Source organism: Seriola lalandi, unplaced genomic scaffold (assembly GCF_002814215.2).
Source record: "Seriola lalandi dorsalis isolate HSWRI2012SDOR001 ecotype SW California unplaced genomic scaffold, Sedor1 jcf7180002054758, whole genome shotgun sequence".
In the NCBI taxonomy this organism is placed as follows: domain Eukaryota; kingdom Metazoa; phylum Chordata; class Actinopteri; order Carangiformes; family Carangidae; genus Seriola; species Seriola lalandi.
In genome coordinates, this window is record NW_019525311.1 from 1442678 (window position 1) to 1462934 (window position 20257).

General features: G+C 42.1%; 1 protein-coding gene across 1 annotated transcript in view; it reads right to left on the bottom strand.

Moving 5' to 3' along the window:
- Window positions 1–13055, bottom strand: part of LOC111668768 (fibronectin-like) — a 31426-nt gene extending 18371 nt beyond the window's left edge. The window contains exons 1-12 of the mRNA XM_023424894.2: window positions 12612–13055; window positions 11538–11663; window positions 11265–11399; window positions 10817–10948; window positions 10523–10660; window positions 9589–9747; window positions 8908–9105; window positions 8534–8716; window positions 8011–8187; window positions 4241–4396; window positions 3735–3863; window positions 3353–3496 (exon numbers count right to left, since the gene is read on the bottom strand). Of these exons, the coding sequence (XP_023280662.1) occupies window positions 3353–3496; window positions 3735–3863; window positions 4241–4396; window positions 8011–8187; window positions 8534–8716; window positions 8908–9105; window positions 9589–9747; window positions 10523–10660; window positions 10817–10948; window positions 11265–11399; window positions 11538–11663; window positions 12612–12741 (1807 nt within the window). The 5' untranslated portion in view covers window positions 12742–13055. The remainder of the gene's footprint in view (window positions 1–3352; window positions 3497–3734; window positions 3864–4240; window positions 4397–8010; window positions 8188–8533; window positions 8717–8907; window positions 9106–9588; window positions 9748–10522; window positions 10661–10816; window positions 10949–11264; window positions 11400–11537; window positions 11664–12611) is intronic.
- Between the last annotated feature and the right edge of the window lie 7202 nt (window positions 13056–20257).

The following is a 20257-nucleotide window of genomic DNA, read 5'->3' on the forward strand; positions in this document are numbered from 1 at the left end:
GAGAAAGAGTTTGGAGAAAATAGCACGCCCATGTGAGATTCCAGCACAGATTTCAACAGCTCTACTTTCTCTACTCTTGAACCTTCTCCACTTCACCATGTTTTTAACCTTCCCTGTTCTCTTGGAAGTATTATTTTAGTGGTCACTTTACAAATAGTATGAAGGAATATAGTAGACTAATTACAGTAAAAATTAAATAATTAGAAAAGAAAATAAGTTATCTTCAATAAAAAAGCCCCAGCCCTTTAAATGCTCTTAATTCCCTGTCCTTTAATGTCATATCTCTAACCTCTGGTAGGATTCCTCTGCTTTGGATAGAACTGAAGTACATTATTATCAGAACAGTTTATCAGTCTCATCATAAACAAACTTAGTTTCATTACTGGAATCTGAAAGGCAGTAGGAAAAAAACTGTAATTTACACTACAGAATGATCTATTGTCAAATAAACCCTGACATGCAATGGAATATACTTGTATGGCCTCATGTCATACACATGGATAAGTTTGATAAAGCACTTGCAGAAGGATCGTGCAAAAGAACAGGACAAAGTTAGAACGGACAACCACCTAACAAGTATGGCGAAACGAGAATTAATGAAAGTAATGAATACGTTTCTTAAAACAACACAGCAAAGCTGATAACAGAAAATCATGGAATTTATCTTGCCGGATGAACTCTTTTCGCTCCTTGAAACGCAGGTTTTGATGCTCAATTAAACTCCTTACGGCCTCGCTACAGGCTGCCAAACAGCTGTCTTCAACAGTTGGCCATGTCTGTTAGGATTTCTTGGAAAACATTGCAATGATGAGTTTTTGTAGCTGACAAGAGCTCGAACATGTTGATGTATCATACTGCATCTGACAGCACACTGGATGGACCGGGGGTTCAGAAGGTGGCTGGGTCCAGGCAAAAGTGTAATAATTTACCAGACAATGCACAAAGGATGCAAGTTGAATAAGCATCTCAGCAAGGTTAGTAGATTCTATTGGTAATCTCTGCACGGGTTTCGGAGGTGAAAAAAGCGAATCAAATCATCTTTAATGCAAACAGAAGTCATGTGGCGAGCAGAATCCTGACATAAGCTGTGCTGATAGAAACTGGTAGCTTCTATAAAGAACTGAGGTTTTCTGACCACTTTTCCAAATAGCAGACCTGTAATCAAAGTTACTGAGCAAGTGGCTCGGTTAACCAGAAGTTGCTAGCAGATACGCAAACCTCAAAAACAATCTGGGACCAATTACTGTCTATTACAGGACCCACAGGCCACTGGCGAGGGTAAGGGTTACACAGAATCAGATGTGGGACGCGAATGAAAACGGATGCACGCCTGCAGTGGATGCATGTACACACACACACACATAACATTATATGCACTTGCACGCGTCTGTGTAACCTACAAGCGCAAACACCCCCCGCCCCACCACCACCTTTACTTTGCACACATAGACATAACATACATTCTTGACGCAAACAGAGGCACGACAAGACATGATAAGGAAGGACCACAGTAAAGGGAAGTAATACAGCGAGTCATCCTAACAATAAGAAATGCCTGAAACGATTAAATGAAACCCCAAACAAGCGGAGGGTAACACGGGAGGTAGAAAAGAAAACAATTTTTTTTTAGAAGATCTTATCAATCTGGGGCTAAATCCGAGACTTGTGAATAGCTTTAAAAAAAATTCCCTCACTTGGGTTTGCCATTTTTACCTTTTATGGTGTTTTACCCAGTAAGCCAACTGACTAGGGAGTCTGGATCTGCTCCGTGCTCCCCTTAAATCTTAGTATGCTGTATTTTGTATGCTGAGTTTCACACACACACACGCACACACACGCACACACACACACACATAGCAAGTCCACAGCTGGTTGCCATTATGGCCACTTACAGCAGAATAGCGCCCTACATTTTGTATCTCCCATCAACCTGCTCCACACAGAGCAAAAAAAAAAAGTAACAGTTCAAATGTTCCTTTACGTAAGACTCGTCAAACTTGAGGTTCTGAGGCACCGACACCACAGCCTGGAGCTATACTGACATATTTATGTTCGCTGTGGGATATTTTAAAATGTTTTATTGCTCAAAATAGCAAATGTAAACCACAAACACACATTATACATCCACATCACTATTTTTTTTTTTTTTAACCATGAATTAGGGAAAATGGGAAAGGGAACAACATCACATGTTGATTTACTTGCCATTATAACACAATACAATATGAGAGACCAACTAAGGCAACAAAGAAACAGTAATAATTTAAATCTGAACAGGGGTTGTATCTAACCCTAACGAATGGAAAAGTCTATAAAGACAAAAGCCTGAAAATTTGAACAAATTGCACAGTGAGTGGTATGACGTGCTCAGTTGTGATGACAACGGAGGAGGGAGTGCTGATAAGGAAACACCACAGGCCGTGAAGGAACACAGATGCCTGCAGGAGGAAACTTAACGTCGAGATGAAACTGTGAGAAAGATCTTGTTGTTGTAGTGATGCCATCTCGCCAAGCTTGGTTTCAAGTCATTAGGAATGAGGCAATGTAACCATCATGGCCACATAATGCTGTGCAATCAAGCATGATCCTGCTCTGAGCGATACAGCTAAGGGATTCAATTTCAAGGCATTAGCTTAAATTTAAAACGATTGCTAAAATCCACAAAACTGAAAACCATTCATCAATGAGCATTAAAAATGTGGTAGGTGTGTGTGTGTGTGTGTGTTGGGGAGAGCTACACACACACACACATACAATTCACTGTAGTGTTTTGTACAGCTGTGGCAACAGCAGCACAGGGGATGGACCACATGCTAGCAAGAACAAAGGCTCAGAGTGGGGGCTGTATTTGTAAAAGAGGAAATCACACCCCCCCCTCCCCATCTCTGCCTGTTTCACATCAAAGTCAAGGGCCTCATTTTCGAGTTGACTTAAGCAAACGTTTTTCACTGCAAGAAATGAAGCACAATTTGTAAAAGTTAACTCATTTTCACCATCAGTAGTCGTGAACACGTCCTCGCTGAGGCCTAAATGTCTATTCTACAGCTACTGCGAACGTTCGGTCTGTTCCTTATCCTGTAAAAACACCAGCATTGATGTAGTCATCTGCCTGGCTTCACGCAAAGCTTCCACAGCTTACTAACACTAGAACTGAATGAATACAGTCAAACATCAGTCTGCATAACACAATATTACTAGGGACTGAAGCAGGATCAAGGGACAAAGTGACAAGACCAGCACAGGAAAAGATTCACTGCATAAGGTGAGCATGCAGGAGGAAGAAGAACAGACTCAAGATCGTGACAGACAGTGTCATTATAATTCCCACTTATATGTAAATCTAACAACTTACCAGGGTATGACTGCTGGGGCTCGCAGCTCAGCTCTCCGACGCCGTTGCCATAGCAATAGCACTTGTACATGATTCCCTGGATGAGTTTATCCCAAGACTCTCCAATCTGATAGAAAGTTCTTGTCTCGGGTTCCTGGCACTGATCTGAGGGCAGAGGCACATGAAATCAGGTAATGCAGCGGCTAGAGCTTTGCAGCCGGCACAGCTCAGTCCAATTAGCAGCCTACAGAGATGAATCTATACACCCCCCCTCATTCCATACCCTTCTATACATAAAGTAAAGTTTGAGTAGATAGAAAAACAAAGTTTAGGGATTGGGAGTTTAGTTTAGAGTTTAGTTCTGCAGCCTGTAGGATGGAAACCTGTAACATGGTAAACCCACCGATGGCATCACACTTCCAGCGGCCACGCCCCTGTCCAAAGCAAGTGCAGTTCATCATGTATCCCTCCTCATGTTGTTTGGTGAAGGTCTGGTTCACCTCGTAGGTCAGACCATCCACAATACACTGATCTGCAACGCACACAAAGACACAGACTTAGCAAGACACGAACAGACATGATGGAGCAATGTGCTCTCGTGCATCTGCTCTTCTGAACGCTGTGTGTGTGTCTGTGTGTGTGTCTGTGTGTGTGTATGTGTGTGTGTGTGTGTGTGTGTGTGTGTGTGTGTGTGTGTATGCATGCGCTGCAGGTGCAACCGAGACCCCATAAAATGCAGGTGTGCAGGCTCACTTCTGACCTTTTAGGCAGGTGAGGGATTATATCACACATGACCTTTCACCTCTTCACTCAGACAGGTCTATTATTACACCACACACATGGACAGGATGAATCACTTATTCTTCTTCCGGGTATCCTACTCTGTCTCTCGCTGCCACACACACACACCTTTCAGCTGGGAGTAAGCAACGCAGCTCCATTCTCCTCGGCCATTGCCGACACAGGTACAACGCATCATGTGACCCAGAACATCGTGGCGTTTGTCCCACTGGTCTCCCACGCGGTACATCACACCTTCGGTTGCCGTACAGACCTCTTCATGGGCTAGAACACACAAAAGAAAACAAGTTACAAAAGAACAAGGCCACTGATTTAGTCTGACTCCAAGATCTACATGTTTTTTTTGGAGTTGTGCACAAACCAATCTTCCCTATTCAAAATAATCAGGTGCACAGACATGCATCCAACACATTTGAACACCTAGCAACACGAGCAGTGCATACCGGCAGTAAAATAAAAACAGGCACATTTTAATGAATGATTGCTCTTGAGATCACTGATTCTACCCTATAATTACTGCGCAAGGCCATAGAGGACACAACCATCACAGAACACCTGTGTCCATAGGAACGAAGATTTGATTAAAAGTGAGAAACAGCTGTTGTGTGTATGAATGACTGTGTGTGTTCACCATATGTTCTCCAGTAATTATAAGAGTGAGTGGTTTTTATCAGGAAATCATAGAAAGTTTGCAAAAGGTAGGTGAGACAAGCAGAAACCTGCCTGTGTGTTAGTGTTAGTGTGTGTGTGATGGAAAGAACATGCAGAAAATACAATAATAACAATGACAATGATAATGACGATTTTGCGGAAGCAGAACTTACAATGAAGTCCTTGAGTTTAAAATGTATAGAAAATGAAATGACTCATTTGCAGATTTAAAGACTGACGTTGCCTCAGTCGTGTTGCAGTGGAGCAGGTAGAGCAGCAGACAAAACTGATATGCATGCATGCCCATGAACATCTCTGCTTAACTCTCCATAAAGGGAAGGGAGGTGGAGAAGGAGATAGATAGCAGATCTGCCTTGGAGCCCAGCCAGAGATTTTCTATGCCAAGAAGAATTTGGAGCAGAGCCAGACATCTGGCTCCTGGAAGTACAGATCCTCTGGACTCGGTTTGGTGGCTGTGCACCAAAGGCTGTAGCTGGGGCACAAATACAGCGGCTGGGGATGTTTAGGACAGTCAAGCTCCATGGCAGCGCTTTCAGACATGCAGTGGCTATCGGGGGGGCAATCTGAAATGTTCATTGTGGTCATGTGTTAAAATGTTTTTCACAGTAAATTTTCTCTGAATGAATTGCTGTGCAGTGTTTCCATTATGTCAAATATGGCTTGTGTTCAATGGTCTTTACCACTTGTGATTAAGCTATTGGAGGCTACTGCAGTTGTCTATAGCTGAGGAACATTCTGATGCCTTTCACAATTTGAAGATTTTCCATGCCCAGATGCCAGAATGATTTCAGACCTTGCTCTAATCTGTTGCAGTTACAAAGGGTTATCTAGGATCTGAATGTATTTGGCGTAAAAACAACCTCGTTTTAAGAACCTACAATCAATCGACAGTCATTTCTTAAGAACCAATCAATTCTTTCTGAGGGTCATTTAACCACTAGTTTAATAGCTCTGAAAGTGGCCATTTAAAACTTAACTGGCTATTTGGACACTGCAGCCAACAGCTGTGGGAGCCAAAGCAATAACCCCCCACGCAAAGCAGTTTTATAACTACCTGATAGTGTGTTAGGAGACGCTGTTGCTAACACGTAGGGCTGAACTTTACAAAAGGTTTTACTTGGTGCAAAAAAAAAAAAAAAATGCCTCACTCCTGGTGTTGAAGAGAGATTCTGATGTACAACTAATTGTGGTTTTTGAGTGGCTCTAATCGTGTAAACGGTGCAGTTTGCATAATGTAGCCTTGATGTTGGCTCACAGCTGGAGACCATTGCCCTATCATCCCAAGAGCACATGGCGGAGACTAGATTTAAAATTCACCATTAACATCTCAACTACCATGTTTGCTTTGACAGTCCGCGTGGAGTCATTAATGTCAATATCAAAGACCCCCTGCCGCGCTGACTGCTGGCCTCAGTCTACCACAGACAACCTGCTCTGACACTGGCTGGCTACAGGGCGTGAATGCTCTTTTTGCCCTCATTAAATCTCAACTAGGTGTTTTTAACGACAGGGTGTTGGCTCAAAGGTGCATCCCAGGACTGAAGTAGACACGTAAAAGGATTCTGAAGAAAAGGACTGCTTAGAAAATGAGCAAAAAGCTTAGTTTTAGTATAAAAAGGCACAAAGATTACTATTCTATATAAGTTGTCTACATGTCCTTGTGTAAACTTTTGGACACACCAGGATTTCCTACCTTCGGAGCAGGAGCAAAATATCTAAGCATCTTCAAAGGATTGCCTATCTGTCTTGCCACAATGCAAAATAAATAAATAAAAAAAATCTTCAAAAGATAAGTTCTTATGAGATAAAATAAATCAATTTTTACCCCTAGAATTCAAAGATAAGAGAATCTCAGATAAGTCCTGTAGATATTTCCACTTTGCACCATCCACATTCCACCGCCTGCTGCCAAACAGACTACTCTATCTTCCGTCTGTCTTCTTTTAAGTCCATCCAAGTCCACTTTGATGTAGACAGATATATTTTTGTTTTAAATTAGAGCTACCCTTCCTTCCTACATAATATATCCCCTATTTGTGGATATTGTTTCATAATGTCACAACATCAAACTGTGCTGAGATTGTGTTCACACCATCCATCCAGTAACTAAACTGAAGTGATGACTGGAAAAACCTCAGTGGTCCTCTAGATTTATGTCTTCAGACCTTTGAGAGCTCGGATCCCCCGGCTGAAGACATTCACATCAGTGACTCACCCTTGTTGTGAAGACTCGGCTGTGTTTGTATAAAGTGGCCTTTGCATCTGCTCTACACCACTATAATTACGTGGTTTATAAATGAGACTGTCCGGCTTATTTAGACATCAAGTCCTGTAGATTTTCATAGTTTGTGCTCTTTTTACAGCATGTCGGTATCATCATTACCATTTCATTACTGCTTCACAGACGTTAGTGCAGTGTCAATGACCCCCTAGTGTTTCACTGGCTTCAGCCTCTTTTGTTACACAAGGAGACCTAATTAACACCTACACAACACAGCAACACATTTCTTAGAAGGCGACGGTGGATTGTGAATTTGTTATGTGAATTTGGCTTTGCTAAACATAACGGTGTAACAATGGTAAATGAGATTGTGTCTGTGCCATCAGCTCTGACTCCTTCTTGACATCACTCTGATAACCGCTTTTATGCAAATGAAATAAAATCACCCATCAAATCTTTTCTTTGTTGAAGGAAACAAAGCATACAAAGGCCTTGTTTACTCTGTGATTCAGACGGGGCGGAGATACAGTTTCCTTAAGACTGGGAGAGACATTGTAATTAGCTGAGCTAATCATGTTAGTAACCCCGTATGGATAGCAAAGTGTTGAGCTAATCTGCAATTGGCCAGTTTGCCAGGCTTGTGAGATCATATCCACACTAATGCAGATACATTTAAAAAAACATGTTTTCCTAATATTTTGACCGTCTATCTTCTCTTTTTTTTTTTAAAGCGAGGAAAATGTACTGCTTTGTGAGCACTAAAGTGAACTGATCCTAACATATGTCTCTTGTTGTAGTGTGCATTTAAAAATGAAATGTGATTGTTATATGATCTCAGGAGTGTTATTGTCCAGAAACTTTGCAGGCTAGAAATTTTGAAATTGATGTGCCTAAAAAAAGATTAAAAATTCATTTAATTCGTTTAAATAGTGTGGTCTACAATTGCGTCCATCCCTCTCTCCATCACCCACGCACACACACTTACCAGCCATGGGGCAGAACCCAAAGCGGTGTTCTGTATCATAGTCTGTTGTGGTGCCACACCACTTCATGCCGTCTCTGCGTCCGTCCGCAGTGCAGTCGGTGTAGTTTCTGCCATTGTAGAGGTAGGGGAACTGGCACAGAGCGCCGTTAGAGTTACCGCCTCGGGTTGCCACAAGCACTGTTGAAAGGAAAACACAAACTCGTTATCACTTTGACTTACCAATATGTAAACCCCATTACAACTCGTTTTTGTGGTCTGTGTACAAACAAGATGAGTTTATACCAAGCACGATCACAAACCTCAGATATGATGCAGCTGCTTGTTGAGGCACTGCTTCAACTACTAATTTAGCTCACACACTGAAATATATATTAGTTATATACTTTGCTGAGTAAATTTTTAAATAGCTGCCATTAATTAACTGACATTACAGCTGCTAGTACTCGATTGTTCATCCATCGTCAGCAAACAAATTTCACTTCAAAATCGTAAACACCTAATAATATTCAACATGTCTGCTCACCATTCTTCTCTGTACAGAAGGAATACTTCTGGTCCGTCTCAAAGTCGGAGGAGGTAGAGCACCACAGCTGTCCGTCATTGCGTCCATCAGAGGTACAGGAGTGGTAGGTCTTCCCCTTGTAGACAAATGGGAACACACACGGCTGACCTCCTGAGTTGCCACCGTACACCGGAGCCGGTCCGTCTAGATGAAGACAGGAAAACACACGCAAAACACATCAATATCACTAATCATATAAACAACATGCAGGTATGACCAGGAGTTCCTCATTTCAAACAGCTGCATTCACCCGTTGAGTATGTATGTTTATTGTTAGTTCATGGGTAACTTGTTGCGTCTCAGCGAATTCGTGAAGGTGAAAGAAAATCTCTTACCCCACTGTTCACAGCTGACTCCATTACCGAGACAGGTACAGATCATCTGCTTGGTTCCCTGGGTCTTAATCCAGCGCTGGCCAATGAAGTACGACAGTCCTGTATCTGTGCGACAGGGCCCCTCCTGGGGAACCTCAGGCACGGCGGCGGGCTGGTAGACAGCAGGCTGGATGTTAGTGATCACACGAGAGCCAGTGCCTAAAATGAAATATGGGATTCAAGTCAGATGTAGTTCAAACAAAAACTGCAATACAGCTCTAATCAAAACTTGAACTGAAAACACATTAGAATTAGCAATTAAGACAGGCTGGTAAAAGTAAACTAAAACCACAGATCAATGAGTTCTACTGTATAACACACGCAATAAAATGCAGAGTCTCAACTACCATATGTTTCTGTCTCACACCCTGTAATCACTTCAAGCCTCTTTGAGCACATTTTTCCCCTCTAACTTTCCTATGTTTCATTCCTCCCTCCTCATTCCCCTGTTCCATTTCCGTGTCTCTCTTTCATGAGGTCATGATCACGAGGTACAAGACACGTCTTTCTCACTTCAGCGCTCAGACACTTGGCACTTCTTATCGCTCCCTCCTCAGAGCATCTGTCTCTGGTGTTCGTTCTTCTCTCCACACAGAGTGCGAGAAAACAAAAAACAGAGACGAGGATGTTATCAGTTCTCACCCAGGCCAGTGGTGTGAAGTGAGGCATGCCGCTCACACTTCCACTCCCCTCGGCCGTTTCCTGTGCACAGACACTGGAGCAGGTGGCCACGCGCATCTGTCTTGGTCCAGGTATCTCCAATACGGTAGGAGGACAGAGTATCCTGATCGTTACAGCGATCTAGGAAAGGAGAGAACGACTGGGATTAATTATAAAGACATACAGATGTAGACAGCACTGTGGCTTTTTTTTTTTTTTTTTTTGCTAGAGGCCTTCAGAGGAATGAGAAAATCAGCAGTGGTCCTGTGGGGAAGGATTCCTCCTGGCCACCAGCTGTTTCCATGTTTGCGCTTTAGTGACTTTGTTGATAACTGTGTTGAACACATGCATGATGACACTTTATTGATGATCTCCACTAAAAAGCCTCCGGGGCCACCCTGAAGTCTTGCATGCGACAACAGGCCAACAGGGAATAACATTCCTTATCATCTGTTACATCAGTCAAAACCATTGAGGATCCAAGTAATGGTTCTAATGAGAAAAACAACTGGTAAACATTTCCTGCAGAGCTTGTTGAAAACCTTCAATCTACTTTTTTTAGTTTTGCCAGTAAGGCTAGAAAGTTTATCTGTGAGATATTTCATGGGGATTAAGCTGTACATGAGTATGGACGCATGAAACCTGTTCAAAAACAGCAGCATTTCACTCAGTTGTCTCTGTTGTTGTTGACAAGTAGGATAACATTTGTGTATAGAACAGAAATCTTTAATACAATTGAATGAAAGCAATCTGCTATTGTGAACGACGGATAAGATTAATGAAGAAGAGGGATATATATATATATATATATATATATATATATACATACATACATATGTATGTATGTATGTATGTATGTATGTATGTATAGGCAGGTAATAATTTGATACCAGGAAAGAGAGAAAGGATTTCTTACTTCTGGAGGTACATGTGATGCGTCCACTTCCCTCTCCCAAACAGGTGCAGTCCACCACCATCCAGCCCTGGTACGGCTTCTCCCACGTCTCCCCGACAACATAGGATGTTCCCGCTGTGTTGTCGTAGCAACGCTCAGCTGCAGAAAACAAACACACACTCTCATCAACTAATTTATCAATAATAATAATCCATCATTCAAAATTTCAGTCACACTAGCAAGAAAATCAGCCAGTAATCCACTAGTTACGTCAGTACAGTCGTCTGTCTGTCAGCGACCGTCTGAATGACTCACCGACAGGTTTGCAGGTCCACTCTCCCTTGCCGTTTCCCAGACAGACACACTCCAACATGTAGCCTCCTGTTTCGTGGGGTCTCTTCCAGGTGTCACCTATCTTATATGATGCCCCACCCTCATGACAGCGATCTGGGTAGGGAGAAAAAAAGATAATTTCAGAGAGAGAGAGAGAGAAAGAGAAATAGATGACTACTTGATGATGTGTGTGTTTTCACAGTTATAAACCAAAGGAAAAGAAACACACACTCAGACATTTCTCCCATTATCTAACCACCCGGCTAACTGCAAACAGCTGCATGGCACCAGTTGTTAATCAACTGTAGAGAATACGGAGATTAACCAGTTTACTGGCATCAGTCTGGCAGACCGGGATATACACATGAAACACATGAGCTGGGGTTGTGTGGTCTGGGGTTAGAACAGTTAATGGCAGAAACACACTTACTGGCAATGGTGCAGCTGATCTTGCCCCTCCCAGATCCGATACAGGTACAGTCCCAGATCATGCCATCCTTGGGTCTCTCATAGGTTTCTCCCACAGTGTAGTACTGCTGGTTGATTTTATCGTAGCACCGCTCCTCTGTTACAGACAGAAAGCAAATGGAAAAGGTCTGTGCTGCATGTGTGTTTTGCTAAAGGAAGAGGGGGAACTGAAGGCAAACTGATGTCCGGGAAATGACGCAAAAGTCACGTGGAAAAACATCAGAAACAAACTCACCTTCGGGTTTGCTTTTACACTTAATGCCAGCCACTCCATGGCAGGTACAGATCAGAGTGCTGCCCAAATATGGCCGCTCCCACTGCTCATTGAGGACATAGTTTTTGCCATTCTCCACACAACCATCTGACAGGAGAGAGGGAGATAAGAGGAAACTGATGAGACTTTAGCATGAGCTCGATTCTAGCAGCAGGAGGTTACATTAAAAACAAGCACCCCCTGCCTTTGCTCTTACTCCAAAACAGTCACAGTGCAGGGAAAATGTGAGAGGGAGAAAAAAAAAAACACACTCCACCCACACACACCCACCCACACCCACAAACTCTGTACCTGCTTACCATGTCCTTTTTTCAAAATGGAAAGACAAACGCAGCCTCTGGAAACTGCTCTGGCAGTAACCATCACTTCAAAACACACTGGTCAGTATTATGGGTTGCAAGACAAAGACAAATGTAAACCAAAGTAAGCAAACCCTAAATTGGAATACGCATTTTATTGTAGGACAAGACTTCACCCATGTCTGTGAAAGTGACTGTGGATGTGTTAACTTGACTTCAAAGGGCCTCCAGGCTGAGTAATAAATCAGCTGCACAGACTGGAGAATAATATCCAAATTTACTCTCTCTCCCCCACCAGGCTTGTTCTTTGTTCACATCTCATGACTTCACATGCCACACACATCTCTTCTGCAACTTTTCTTTCCAAGTGGAAAGCTAGAAGTTTTTATTTCTTTTTTTTTTTTTTTCCTCTCTCAATCTTTGATCTTCCTTCCCACAAGGATGAAGTTAAAGGAGATCAGAGAAGTTGTTGGGGATTAACAACTGATTTTATTTTTTTTGGCATTTATTAACCCAATGGGACATAAATTATTGGGTTTCCAAGCGTTTTAATTGCAAGGACTACAGGAGAAAGATGTGTCCTGTTTCCTTTTTCCATCTCAACAACAAAAAAAAAAGTCTAATTTTCTAATTTACTCTCTTCTTTCAGAAGTTCTCCAAGTGACCTTTGCCGGCCCCTGGGAACCATTTACTGCTGCACGAAATCGCTCTTGTGACTCATAATTTGAGGACTTACCCTGAGAGACTGAGGAGACGTGATGCTGCTGCGCCTGTCTCCGATTCCTGTGCGTCCCTTTGGGCATGCAGTTCACCGCGCTCCCGATACAGAGCGCAACCAGCACCCTGGCTATGGTGCTGCCCGACATACTGTTTAATGCGAGCCACTCGATCGCTGCAGAATGATGTTACAGGTGTCCCCTTGGCCACTTTTTTTTTTTTTTTTTTTTTAATTGTCTCCAGGGACGGAGAGAATTCGGTTCCAGTGCAACTCTTGTTTGGTGCCGCGCTCCTGCCTCCCCCGGTCAGTCTGTCCGCTCCTCTCCGCTCTGCGGCCCCAGTGTGCAGGTTACCAGTCTGGGGGGAGTGATTTATCTGGGCATGGCTTTCAGCCGGAGGTGGGAGGTCCCAACAAAGGGACCGAACACTCACGCGGCGTGGAGAAGTGAGGAAGACAAACTTTTACGACACGAACATGGTCACACAAATTTAAGGTCATTAACTCTTCTTCTTACGATGAGGTAAGACAGGGTATTGAAAAATAGCGTGGTTGTCTCCATGCGACCCGCAACACCGAGACAAATAAACTTGAAATAGGGAGGCAATGCCCCATTTGCAGATTTTTATTCCCCCACCCGGTTAAAATGTCCAGCCCGTCCGCTTATATGTTTTAGATTTAAGACCCTGGTGGCCACAGGGGAGCAGCCCTGCTCTCAACTGCTCTCTCATACACAAGATAATCCACCATCAGTAAACATCCCAGACCTCCTATGATTGTACTGTTGCCTTACGGACAGTTACACAACCATCTAACCAACTGGTGTATGTCTCAGGTGCGCTTGAAATTTGATTTTTAATGACTTTTGTACTTGGAAACAATTGCATTTATGCAGAATAGGTCATGTTGAGCCAGCTGTGCTTTGTGTTTTTAACATGTCCCTGACAGTTCACTGTCCTCTCCTACTCCATTTCCCAGAAACTCTTACCTAACAACAATAATCTAGGGGTCTGTTTTACTGCTGAGTCCAAGTGACATCAGTTGCCTTAATCCTGGTTCATGTTCACTGAAGCAGAGCAGCTTTTGATGCTATGCAGTATATTGGCCTATCGGTGTTAACACAGTCCTGGTGGTGAAATGCGGGAATTGGGTCACATGGCGTCAGTGTCTGGAAAGTGTCCAGTAGCCTAAAGTTTCAGTGTCTGGAGAGTGTTTATATGTCCAGGTGGTTTATTGAAATGATTCCTCTGTGATCCAAGTTCACTTCTATAATGTGCGAATCAACAGGTCAATTTTTTTTCTTTTCTGGTTGTCCAGTGGAAGTCTTCAACACCATAAAGAAAGATGAGCACTCTCTCTCTGAGTTTGCTTCTCTCAGTGACAACTTGTTCTGTGCTTCGTACTGTCATGCAGTGGGTAAAGCCGGCAGTATAGGCTACATTCAAGGTTTACACATTTTAGAAAAGTCCTTTACATACTTGCATTTGGCTTCGGTTGAGTTTTATTTATCAATTTATTCTTTTTCCTTTATAATTTCTGCTGTAAATATTGTAAATAGTGACCACTTCGTAAATGGAAACCTCCAGTAATGCTTCTGTTTTGCCAAATGACACATTTGTTTCTGCCCTCCATGAGTTGTGACTTCCTTCCATGTCTTTAGTCATCTCCTGGGGTTGAAACACTCATGCATGATGAGTCCTTGAATTTCTTTTCAATAACACCAAGAGCTTTGTGATTTTATCGAGTCTGTCTTTAAATCAATAGATGCGTCAGCAAAGTTTTAAAATAAATGTCCCCCACAATGATGACACAGTCAAAAGAAAACCTAAAACTAAATCTTTCATACAGTAACCGCTGGTAACAAGTTAAAAATTTAACACAACCTTTATTAGTCCTGCAAAGCAGTTAGACAGAGAACTGAAACTCATTTGACGTCACCTCAGTCTCCAGCTGACGATGACTTATCCTTTTGTAGAACAGCATTAAACATAAGAAAATACAATCAGAGGGCAAAGCAGAGATAGACGAACTGAAAACAGAAACGCTTTGGAGAAAGGAGGACTAGAGACGGGGGACATGGTTTGTCATTAACACTTGATGTGAGGCTCATGTTCTAAACCAGGTTACAAAATATCTCCCCTGAAGCGCCATGAGCTCACCATGCAGCCATAAATCAGATAAACTCAGTCAGTCAGCTAAATCAAGTCAATCAAACCGTGCTTAATTGTGATGTCAGGCTTCGCTGACTAAACCCATGTGGATTATCTTATGTGTGTCAGGAAATCTGTACCGTGTAGAAACATTTTGGAGGTGTTAAGAGAGATTTTATGTTGGCGTCATCTGGCTCTACCATGACATCGATCTGAACAGTTTATTTTATTGCGCATTTGCTCCACACAAGCAGACAATTATCTTTTTTTTTTGATACGTCATATAGCATGAGGATCCATCTGTTACATTCCATCCGATGCATGGGAAATGCGTTGATGGTGTTGGATGGCATGCAGACATACTGTAACACAGACCGCCTGGGATTTTTTATTTATCTATTTCCCCAAACAAAGACACAGATGTGAGATAAAACTCAAAGACTCAACAACTATATTCCTGTTATTCAGCTCAGGTTGTGTTATGTAAATGGTGATGATGCACAGTATGAGAAGCACTGCGTTTTACCTTTTGTGAGATTGATTGTGTTTTACAAACAGGATCCAGCTCAGGGCCACTTCTGAGCAGAGAAGCTCCACATGTGTTTCTAGTTACAGAGCTACAGTGTCAATGCGAGCTGCTTATCCATCTGTCTGCATACAAGAGATCGCTCTGTGATATTAGACCCACTTTGAGGTCTTTGTTTGTTTGTTTGTTTGTTTCTCTCTTTCCATTTACCCCCCCCCCCAAAAAAAAAAATTCAGAACACAGTCATCTTTATATGGACATGTTTGTTGAATGACGATGTCACACAGAGGTGAAGAGGTGAAAAGGGCATCAGATATACTACTGACAGTCATGTTACACCTTGAATGCATTCTTCATCGTCCATGGAGGCGCTGACATTTTTATGTTCTTGTGTCGAACTAGAACTTGGAGCTCACCACAACGATCAACCTCGGGCACAGGAGAAGAAAACTGCACGCATCGCTGCATCATGCTGTAATAATGAGGTAATCATACTCCTATCTGTGTGGTGTAGTGAGACACTTATGTTACATTAAGACTGAAGCTAACGGGAAGCGCTAACCACCTGAGTCAATACTTCCACTGGGTGGTGGCTTCTATTTCGTGCTCTTTGACTCTTTCATCTTTTAATCCTCCGTGATGCGAAGTTTGTCCAAAAACATGGTATAGGTTAATCCTTTATGTACACCAGCTCTTCATCTTTTATACCCTTACCCCAAACTGAAATCACTTCCCTGTGGTTACCGTCGCTAAACCACTTCTGCTACTGCACTGATGCGATGAGTGATGATGAAGCTGGAAATCCCAGTTTAAAGCTATTATCTGGTTGTTGTGCAAGCTAACTGCCTGCTGTGGCCTGACGTGTAAATATACAAACATTCTTATGGTTAAAGTTACTGGTTTTAAGTGGTAATTGGCCATTAAAAGCGAATCACGCAGGGGGATCACACTGGGAATTGTGGCAATTATTTCCAGTATGCATGCTTGGGTATCAGATAGCGACAATAATACCCTGAGCCAGAGGACAAGATGGTCCTGTTGGAAGTGTAGGTTGTATGAAATAAAATAAGAATTAGTATGTTTGCCTCTAAATCTCTCAATTTAGCAGAGGGACTGCAGATACAGGCCCGGATTATTAATGGAAATACAACTTGCAGTCTTGTTTTTGATGTTTGGAAAGATAGAAGAGGAACAAAAGTGAGAGGACAGAAAAGGTGCATGAAATAAAGCAGTGAAAGAGAGAAAAGAAAGTTGTAAAGCTGAAAGTTGAAATAAAAAGTAAAAGCGACACGTGAAAATCTCTGGAGAAGGTTTCAGTCTGATGTCAAGGCTGGACAGGAGGGGATGAGTAAGGACAAAGTAGGTGAAAAGTGAGGGGAGATGATGAGAGTGAATGGAGAGTTGGGGAAATTTGGAAATTTGAGGTTTTATGCTGATGTGTGGAAATCATATTGTAACTTTTTGATTGCATTACACAACACATTCAGAATCAGCATCATGAGAAAGAGGACAAGGGTGAGGAGAGAGCTCACAGCTGCGGAGTCTCTGTTCAGCTGCTGCACTTTTTCACTCCAAATCTTTTCAGAGTGTCGCTTTCTATTTTATTTTTTCTTCTTCGCTTCTTTTGGTTTTGCTTCAGGAGGTTCTTATTTCTTCTTTCTGTGGTTTAACATCATGAGGTGTGTTGTCTCTGCACTGAATAACTGGCCATTCTTCACTTATCACTGTTAACATCCCAGAGGTGTCTCCCCTTAACGTGCTCTTTCTTTTATACAATATTCTCCATTTTTAAAATGTCGAGCGATGCTCTATCTGCCCCCCTCACACATCTTTAATGCTCTGGTATGTCCGTGTTGTTTAACAAACTCGATTCTGTACTTTTCTTTATCTTTGTGTCCATTCCTTCAAAGTGACGATATTTATACTGATTATCTGAGCACTGAACCTTGTTTTCCAGAATTTTATGGTCTGTCTGTCGCAGTCCACGGATCAGGTCTTTGCGAGTTCATTGGTCACGGTCATATATCCTGTTAAATATAGAGATGCATTTAGATGATTGGATGATGGAAAACTGAAGCCAGGCATAAACACTGTCTGGGCATGTTAATTAGCTGTCGTTTGTGGACGTGTATATCAAAAGTTATGCGAATATCATTATCTAAATGACAATTTTTACAGCAAAAATATATTCACAATTAACCCTCTGCAGTTTGCCAGTTGTTCAGTCAATGAAACATCACCGCTCATCAACTTCTGCTTTAGTTTCCCCACTGAGATAGACCGCACTCTCCACAGTTTAACAGCAACTTCAACTTATTAGTCTTTACAAGTTGATCAAGAGACACAGGCTACGTCTGCACTAATATGTTTTTCATTTTGAAACGGCATTTGTAGCATTAAAATGCAGAATTTATCCGCGCAGCAGCTGCTAGCGACCACAAAAACAAAGTCAGGAACACTTGTATTTTTTTATCCATGTTGCATTCACCACTGATAGTCGTGACTGATAAGACCCAATGAGGGAACGAATGTTGGAGGATACATTATCGTTTCCTAAGGCTTCTGTTTTTGCCCGTCCAGACTCCAACGCTACCCTGGAGTTTTCAAACTAAAACGGGCCCTGCAGCCTTTCCAAAAGTCGTCGTAAAAGAGATCCATTTTAAAACTACGATGTATCACCGAATATGAAAAGATTAGGATGTAGCCTCAGAGTTCACCAACATTTTTGTCCCTGTGAGGCAAGGGGTGGGAACTCCTGTTTGGAAGAGGGGGGAAAAAAAAGGGGGAAAAAGGAAGAGGGAGGTGCCGGTTAAACATTGAGTTCTACATCTTTGTAGGGTGGTGGAAGTCCTAGAAACAGAGCACAGCTTCTGTGTTCTGTGTCACCCACCTAATCTTCCCCAAACTTTTTATGTGTGTAGTCATTCATTCACTTTTTCTCTCATGATATTCGTGTCCCTGAGTCTCCATTTACTTGACTTTCTACAATAAGTGCTCTTAATATCCAAGAAGGATTTCTTACGTGCGTTTTATTAAAAAAGTTTGAATTACACTAAATGAAACAAAAACATCTCTAATTTCCCTCCCCCTCTTTCCTTCCCTCTCCTCATCCTCCTCCTCCAGCCTCTCTTTCCTCAAGGGAGATGAGGTCACAATCTGAGGAAAGATGAAGTGATTAGGAGTTCAGATTCCACACTTTTCATGGGTGGATTAGCTCTGGGTATCTTCAAAAACATCTCAGTATTTATAACTGTTGGGACCTGGTTTAAAATGTAGCATAAATCACTGCGGAACAGAGCAGGGAAACGATTATCTTGTAATCCTTTATCCCTTTGGTAACCACTGAAGCAGCTACTGTCGACATTTGTCTCTCGCTATCACAGATGTTCGGTTCACAGAGGCCTTTTAACATTTAAAGTTGCTCACTAGTGGTCCACCCCCATGTGTGAGAACAGGCAGTGTATGTGTGGATTTATGCATTTATCTATGCATATTTTATTTGAGCTCATATGTAGTGGATATAATATGTTTGTGGGGTACAAGTGAGGCAATTCCTGTGGGTATTTGATGCCGCTGTCTCCATTCAAACAAATGAAAAAGATGATAACACACCACCCCCTGGAGATTCTGAAGTCTGCCCCCTCTGTCTGACTTTAGTCATAGTAGACATTTGCTGTGGGAACGTGCAGGAAGGTTGTTAGGGAGTGTGAGAGCAACATGGCCCCTAACCACCTCCACAACCATGAGCTACAGAACACCACAGATATGAGTGATTCAGATATCTGTTGAATTACTATGGATAGACGAGAAACTTCCAAGTGTGTCATGTACACCTCATGCACCACTTCCACTGTTATTGCCATGGGAATGAGCACATGTTTTGTGCTTTCTTTTCTCCGGAAATTGTGACATTCAGCATTTGGCTGTTTGTCAAGGTAACATATGAGCTTCCCGAGTCTCATCTGCTGTGGCAAGTTGGTTAATTATGCTGAAAATCACACGCCAAACGCTTCTTCTTCTCCAAACATGTTCGTTTGAGGAATTCAGTAATTGAAGGATCGGCCAGTTGTACAACGGTCACTTTTTTTGTATCTGCAAACAAGTGCACCACGAATGCCTTCTGAGACTGTGTGCTGTTACCCTCATTCGTTCCAACCTCGAGTTTGGTCATTCAGAAACTTAATACACATGAGACAAGGGAGCAATCTTGACCTCAACTTTGTTTTACTTTTGTTTTGTCAAATTAATATTTCTGCATTGTTTATCAAAACCCCTGCTTTATGCGATATATGCCTTCATTACTGCATCAGCCCATACACTATCTCCTTTTATCTGCAGGTTGAAGATGCTCATTATTCTTTAAAATGAGGGGACACTGGGTCAATTGTACATTCTTACATTCATTGCTTTTCAGATTTTTTTTGTGTTTGTATGTCACAAATTCTGATTAGATTAAATTAAGAAAATATCCCTGATTCCCTGTAGCAAAGTCAGTATGTACTTTCATGTCACAGCCTGTGACTGAAATATGATTTTTCTACAGAAAACTAAAAACAGTTTTACTGCTGTTGAAACTAGTTCCCCACATGTAGAAATATTTCATGACTAGTGACTGTGAAACACCAAAACCATAAGACGATACATCTGTGTCTGTTAACTTCAAAGAACAATACACAGATGTAAGCTGCACTTAATTGAAAAGCTCATCCATAGACTAAGCAGCTGTGCTCTGAAAGCAAACAGCCAGTTAGAGCAAACTGTGAGTGTTTGGTTGTTCAGTGAATATACTGTGGACTAAACAAACTGAGCAGGAGAAGTGGGTTAAATTTGCTTATCCAGGGTTGAACGCATCCTGTTTTATTCTGTCTCCTTTTGTTCTTGTCTCTGCTGCAGCTTTTCCGTCTTTCTATGTCTTTCTCAACCCCCCACTTTCCTCATTTGTTCCCGATCCCCGCCTCTTGCTTCATCCCATCTCTCCATCTAACCCCCAC